The sequence below is a fragment of the Scleropages formosus genome, chromosome 5 (assembly GCF_900964775.1).
Source record: "Scleropages formosus chromosome 5, fSclFor1.1, whole genome shotgun sequence".
In the NCBI taxonomy this organism is placed as follows: domain Eukaryota; kingdom Metazoa; phylum Chordata; class Actinopteri; order Osteoglossiformes; family Osteoglossidae; genus Scleropages; species Scleropages formosus.
Genome location: NC_041810.1, coordinates 15,947,959 through 15,954,959, shown reverse-complemented (window position 1 = coordinate 15,954,959; position 7,001 = coordinate 15,947,959). Strand labels below are relative to the sequence as shown.

The window sequence follows — 7,001 nt, the reverse complement described above, 5'->3', positions numbered from 1 at the left end:
TCGGACATGTTTCTCCAAAGGAACTGCTAGGTTTGTACACTAAACTACTTAAAATGATTCACCCAGTTGTACAGTAAGGTAAATTGCACCAAACTTGAAAGGCAGTAGCTCTAACCAATACTCAACCTGCTGCCCCCATGTTTTAATAATTAATAATATAAAAGTAACAGGACCTTAACTTAAACATGCTTACAGATAGGCTTCTGGTTTATTCATTTGAATACAGTACAGGCTAAATAAAACAATGTCTGAAAGAGGACAGGAAGAGATGTTAAAGGATAAGAAAAACTAAACTTGAGAGGATGAAAAAGAAAAAAAAAAAAAAAACTGATCATCATGGCTTTGTGCTGCCAGGTGCTGAAATAAGAGGTTGAAAGTCACGCAAACTACAGTTGAGCACATGCAGCTGAACCCTTGGCCAACATGCTGACAGGAAATACACTGTGCAAACAGCAGATTGAGTCAGCAGTCTGTCAAAAGGTGAAGCAATAGCTTGAAGGTGCAGTGCTGTATCTTATTAGCTGTGCAAAGGATTTCATTCAGCTGTACAGGACCAGTCAAATGTTTGAGTACACTTGGGGGGGGGATTTTGTCCAGACAAAGTAAACCAAATTGCTTAGAGGAGTTTACTTCTTTGTAGAATGACTGTCCAACTAGCTATAACCCCCATGGAATGGCCTGCTTCTGAAGTATGCTATGATGTCTATGCTGGTTGAGATTGCCTTGGACCTTTTAAAGATCAACTGCATGACCAGCAAAGCAACCCCACACCATCACACTCCCACCGCCATGCTGAACAGTGAGAACCACATAGGTATAACTCATGTGCTCACCTTCTTTTTTGTACAAGCACTTGGCAGGTGGATTCATATTTCACATTTTGACTCAGTCTATAAAACTGACTAATTTTCAAATTTCCTGTTTGTATGTTCTGGCCCAAGAAAGTTTGATTTCCAGCATGTGAACTCAAACATTTTACTTACACTGTAGTTTGCACTGGTACTAGAAGTGCACCAGCTGGAAGAACATTTGACTCATTAATTAGTTAGCATTTGGTCATCGTGGTACTATCTGTCCTGCTGGTCAGTGGTGGACCTGCTTGAGGGCTCGGAGGAAGTGGAGTCCAGGACGGGATTCACAAAGCCATCGTACTCCGAGTCGGCGGAGTCCTCGCCATGGGCGCTCACGAAGTCATTCTCCCACTCAAGGGCGGTGGAAGCTGGTCTGCCATCCAAATGATCCCCTGGCTGGACCACCAGAGCTTGTTGCGTGTCCTCAGTTCCAGAATTGTCCTGGTCTGGCAGAGCTCGGCTTAAGCCTTCATGCGCCATAGAGAGCAATACAAGGTTACTGAACACATCTACGAATTCATAAATGCAAAAAAAAAAAAAAAAAAAATCACTGACTGAAATCTCTATACATAGGCTTAATGCATAGGATTTAAAGTTAATTCATTTGTGATCAATAATGCAGGATCACGGCAGTCCAGAGCCATTTCTTGAAGCAAATGGTCTGAAGCAGGGTACACCTGCGGACACGAGTCCATCACAGACAAACATTCATTCACTCACTCACACAGTCACACTCTACGAGCAATTTAGAGTGAGGCACCAGTGGACTATACTTCCATTATAATAATTCAGAGAATGAAAGGAACAATAAGAGGGAATACATTAGAAATACCTTTTACCGGAAAATGAAAAAGAACAGCAAACCTGCATTTATATTTTATAACATCTGTCTGACAGTATGACTCCCATCTGTGTGCTTATTGCCTTTCCAGCCCTAACGGTGATAAAGTAACCCCTTCTAGAGCTAGTTATCAACCACTTTTTCATTCAGATATACAGTATATAAATAAATTCAGTTTAAATGTTATGGCAAAAGCAGGCATGAGATGCAAAAAATAACTTCTTAAAATGGAGTAGAATGACTCAACTCTAGCAATAAATAATGCAACAAAATTCATTGTTTTGGATGAACCACATCACTATGTCAGGAACATTTAGTGTAATTTAAATTTCATGTGGTCTGTTTCACCACAACAGCCATTTAGGTCATCCTGGATAAGAGGATGAGCTAAATGATTAAAAGGGAGTGTTTTTTTTTCCCCCCCCTACTTCCTCAGCTATGCCCTGGAAAACTACAGTGGTAGACGCCCACCATCCTCACTGTCCCACTCCAGGTCCAGGTCTTCGTTATTAGTGGAGGAGGTCTGGCTGGTGAACTCACTGTTGTTCTTCACTTTGGGCATGACAGTGGCCATGTCTGAGGGCAGCCCTGGCACATGAACATCAGCAAATATCATACAGGAACTTATACTACTCCATTCTGTATTATGTACCTCGTAGAATTAGGACCACAAAGGTCTTTAAGAACAGCAGCTATCCTCACAGGTTAATAAGAGGTCACCAACATCATATCAGTGTATGGTGGTACAGCAAATTCCATAAGTCAACAGCTACAGTGCCATGAGGTTTCTCAGTAATTATTAAATGTAAGCAACAAGTTGAAGCAAATCCTAGCACCACCAAACACTCCCCCTCCAACTCCTCAGGACTACATGCTACCATCCCTAGCATACAGGCAATTATTTCTTAAGCAACTTTTGTCTAGATATAGTCATCAGGACATCAGCAACATTGGTTAAGTGAAACCACGAACTGTCCCGAGAGTTCAAGAGGGCTCCATTCCTCTCTGCCCCTCCCCCAAATCATCCCAACACATCTGAGGTTGTATGAGACTCACTTCTGCTCCTCATCACTTCCTCCTGACCCTTCATGCTCTGCAGCTGAGCCCCGGGGTTGCTCTCCATCATCATCCTGGAGGAGAAGCAACACCTTAACTGTGAGTACCTTGTAAAATGTCAAGTGTTCCCGATGCCAAATTGTATTATCACCAGTTTTAATGCTAAGTGTCTTCCCCTTCAAAAGGCGATTTTCCTTTTCGGAAAAATAAAAGGAAACCATCTCACTGAAAGTGCACTAACGGCTAGAACACAAACTACAGATACTAAAATGACAAAAGTTAGATGCACTGTCAGAAATTCCCTGTACTGTGTGATACTTCTCTGTATAAATATTTCTCTTCCAATAGCTGCAGGTTACTTCTATAACAGCTGCTTCTAACAAATGTCTTAAACAACATACTTCACAACAAAATAAAGCCAGTGAAATAAATGTTATAGTCATTATAACCTGCAACGCTGAGAAATCTGTGTGCACAATTCAGTGAGGTATTGTTGCTGACTAAACACTGACTTTTTCAGAAATCCATTTCAAAGCAATCAGAAGTACGTTGTTTGATAGTCTACTCACGCATTCTGATGACCCCTCTGGCTACTGATGTCTGTGTCGATTTTCTCCCTTTGTTCCTGCTGCTGCGAAACACACAGATCCCTCAGGAAGCACCAACACAAGTTATCGAATGCCATTTTACATTTCCAAAGCCACATTCTCAGAGCACAATTGATTTCCCTCACATCTGCGGCACAGCAAAGCCTTAAAGATGGCAATCTATTACTGGCACGAAAATAGCAATTTGTTGAAGATTAGAGATGACGATCCATCCCATAAGGATTAAACATTTTTCCATATTTAAAAAGATTAAAGCCATTTAAATAAAAACTGAAAAAACTGTACAATAAAATATGTATTCATATTCATATTGAGCTTTTGTTAATATACCAGGTGGTAAAGAACAGCAAAAAAACACCCTGACAGTGAGACTGGCTGCACTATGTCATGAGATAAAAGGTGCATTCAAGTCAAATTCAAATGATTTGTACCGTTAATGTTTAGCACTGTTCAGTATCAACAATGTCGTGAAATTTTGGGGAAATGAGCAATGAGAAAAATATAACAACTGTTAAATTAAGCTCATCACCCTGACAGGAAAGTCTTCAAATGTTTATTCACTGTCTGAGAACTTCTGCATATTTGCTAATTCAGGCCAGCTTAGACTGGGTGTGGAAGAGGCAGATAAAGCACAGTGGTGCTTAGAAGTTTGTGAACCCTTCAGAAAATTCTCAATTTCTGTATAACTATAACCTAAAACATGATCAGATTTCCACGCAAGTCCTAAAATAAGATGAAATGAACCTGATTAAACAAAATAACATTATACTTGTTCATTTATTTATTTATTGAGGAAAATGATCCAATGTTATATGTCTGTGTGTGGAAGAAATATGTGAACCTTTGCTTTTAATAACTGGTCTGGGCCCTTTGTGTAGCAATAACTGCAACTAAACGTTTCCAGTAAACGTAAACCAGTCCTGCACATCGGCTTGTAGGACTTTTAACCCATTCCTCCTTACAGAACAGCTTAAACTCAGGCATGTTGGTGGGCATCCTCGCATGAACTTGGGACAGGGCCATTCAGCGGCCGCTCACCTCCTGCTGCCGTCTGGCACGCGCGAGCCTTGCTGCCTCACGCTGGGCTGCGCACTGAGCCTCTTCTTCCAGCCTCAGCTTTTCCTCTTGCTCTGCTAGCTGGAGAAAAGGGATGAGCACCGAGCAGCGTTTCAGCTAATGCGGACAGCACAAAAAACCCTCCAAATAAGTCAGTGAATGTGTGTTTGTCCTGTGATGAATTTGCATCCTGTCCTGGATTTACCTTGCACTTCCAGTTTCCTGCACTGGACAAGCAGTAATTAATAATGGATGGATTTAATCACAGCGTAAAAGCAGCTACAGGTGAACTACTGAGTGTCCTGAAAACATGGTTCTTCTTGAAGCACAGAAGCAGTTGCAGCCACTGAAGCCAGTCTCCTTTATGGCTGACCCGCTGAAGCCAGGACCTGGTCCTAAACCACTGCTGTTCTGTTTCTTGGCTGACACCTTTATCCAAAGCAGATCATAGATTCCCTTTTTTCATACCACTGCATATTTTACTTGCAAAGTTCTTCAAATCAACTGAATGTGCCATGCTAACATTTTCTGTAAAACATGGCAGTTAACACCCACGTTCAGGAAATGAGTGAAAATAGGATGATAAAATACATAATCATCTTCATTCATTTCCAGAAACCACAATGAGGTCAAATGATGTAGCAATAATCCTTGTGTGGCTGTCCAACATAAGCAACTCATGGAGGAACATCCACGGACACATTCTCACAGTGAGAACAGCTGAGATTCATCAGTTAATTTGAGACAGATGTCTCTGGAGTGTGGGAGAAAACCCTAAGAACATGGGGAGAAGAGAAAATCCAAGGTCCATCTGAAGCCCAGAGTAAGAGCATGTTACTACTCAGTCTATCCTGGTCCCATGATTAAACAACATGGATGCACTGACACACGCAGCACTGCCCAGGGTGGCCAGAGTCAACGTCCAGTGTGCTGTGGTACCTCAGCCTGCAGGCGCTCATCAATCAGGGTCTGTTTATCGCTGATGGCTGTGTACTGCTGCGCCCTCAGGTGTCCCAACTCCTCCTCGCTGATCGCTCTGTGGCACCAACTCAAAAGTCAGACAAAGCTGGACTGCATAGCAGTCGCATTCCAGTAACATCCCGAAATCTTTTCTAGTACTGTAAATTTACTGCAACTGCATCTTATGCTTCCTTTTTTCATTCATTAATTTCTCTGATGCTTTTCTCAAAAGCAGCTTACAGTGTTAAGCTACTTACAATTATTTATTCATTTATACAGCTGCGTAATTTTACCGGGGCAATTTCGAGTAAGTACATTACTCAAGGGTATTACAGCTGGAGTTGGGAATCAAACCTGTAACCTTTGGGTCAAAAAGCAGTAGCGCTAACCACTATGCTACCAGCTGTGGATTTAAAATCCATTCAGCTTTTTTAGCAAAAAGCTAAAAATCCCCGTCATCTCCCTGGCAGAAATTGTGCCCTTGTTAAGAACCCCTCTAGATCTGTTCTCATTTTTCACTCGGAGGATTTTACTTTTAATACATGAGTAAACATGACAATCTGTACATGAGGACAAGGAACAAATGTCACTGCGATGATGAGATCTGTGTTTGAGCATTTGTAAAATACATCACTTAGTGTTTATTGCCAATGCTGAAAGTATTTTTTACTTGTTTATAAGGAAGACAAGCGAACTGAGTTTACCTGGGACAGTTTTGTGGGATTTCCTCCTGTAGACGAGACACAGCGGAAATAAAGAGGAACCACAGTGAGCAACACGCAGCAGACGAGATGCCACGAACACTTGCGTTCTGTCTTTAAACTCCGATTATAACACACATATTCGACGGTGCGTGGACAACATCCTCACCTCATCGCTCTCCACGAGGTTCTCAAACTGGGAAAAGAAACAGGAATGCATTATCAAGTGAACTGTATACATAAAATGTCAAAAACAAGTTTTTAAAGAGACAATTCAAGTGTCTAGTAACCCAAAATCAAAAAAAAAAGCACACACTTGCATGAGAATATTAAAAATAAGCCTTCCCAAACAAGAGTAAAAGCAGATACCTCAATGGTGTAATGTCCCCCTGCATTTCTGCTCCTGAAATACTTCGACCTGTAATTTAAAACACTGATATGAAGACTTTTTTGTAATCTATTACTTACATATCCACAGGGAAAATTTTAAATTGTTACCATGATCTGGACTGACTGATTGATAAATGGATAGATCAGGTTACAGCTGCAGTCTCTGGCCTGGAGGTCACAGGTTCGAATCCCATTCCTGCTGTATGCTTGAACAACGTACTCACTCTAACTGACATGGTAAAAATGACCCACCACCAGTACAAAAGAATATTATCTGTGTAAGAAGTAGTCCTTCTTCCTCATCAAACCACCACTGTCCTGCAAGTGCAGCAGTGCCACCCACCCGCCTCCTTTCTGGATCCTGCCGGTTCCGCGTCGGATGAGCCCAGCACACAGGACCCAGCAGTTCCCCATCTTCACGACATGTACATACGGCCACTGTTGGCAGTGTTGCGGGTTTAATAATTCATAATTGCTGTTTTAGTGTCAGTCACAACCATCACTTCCGCATCGAAAATACGTGACGGGTCGTGAAGTA

The 7,001-nt window shown here is 41.7% G+C and overlaps 1 protein-coding gene across 3 annotated transcripts; it reads right to left on the bottom strand.

Annotated features, from left to right (window-relative positions):
• Nucleotides 1–6,999, bottom strand: LOC108938818 (AP-1 complex-associated regulatory protein-like). Of its 3 annotated transcripts, none has more exons than XM_018759754.2 (10): nt 6,807–6,999; nt 6,443–6,491; nt 6,243–6,269; nt 6,077–6,102; nt 5,352–5,448; nt 4,395–4,493; nt 3,318–3,379; nt 2,749–2,822; nt 2,164–2,280; nt 1–1,318 (listed from the first exon to the last, which is right to left on the bottom strand). In XM_018759754.2, exons 1-10 carry the CDS (start codon nt 6,875–6,877, stop codon nt 1,068–1,070), a joined length of 873 nt encoding a protein of 290 aa, XP_018615270.1. In that variant the 5' UTR covers nt 6,878–6,999; the 3' UTR covers nt 1–1,067. The 3 variants fall into 3 exon arrangements, with proteins under 3 accessions (XP_018615270.1, XP_018615271.1, XP_018615272.1); XM_018759755.2 differs by having other exon boundaries at nt 3,318–3,376; XM_018759756.2 differs by lacking the exon at nt 2,164–2,280.
• Between the last annotated feature and the right edge of the window lie 2 nt (nt 7,000–7,001).

What these genes read in the sequence shown, in the direction of transcription:
- LOC108938818 (XM_018759754.2), bottom strand. Translation starts at nt 6,877, where the DNA reads ATGGGGAACTGCTGGGTCCTGTGTGCTGGGCTCATCCGACGCGGAACC. An exon ending in AGGATCCAGAAAGGAGGCGG is followed by an intron (nt 6,492 to 6,806) that starts GTGGGTGGCACT and finishes TTTAAATTACAG; the next exon opens with GTCGAAGTATTTCAGGAGCA. An exon ending in GGGGACATTACACCATTGAG is followed by an intron (nt 6,270 to 6,442) that starts GTATCTGCTTTT and finishes TTCTTTTCCCAG; the next exon opens with TTTGAGAACCTCGTGGAGAG.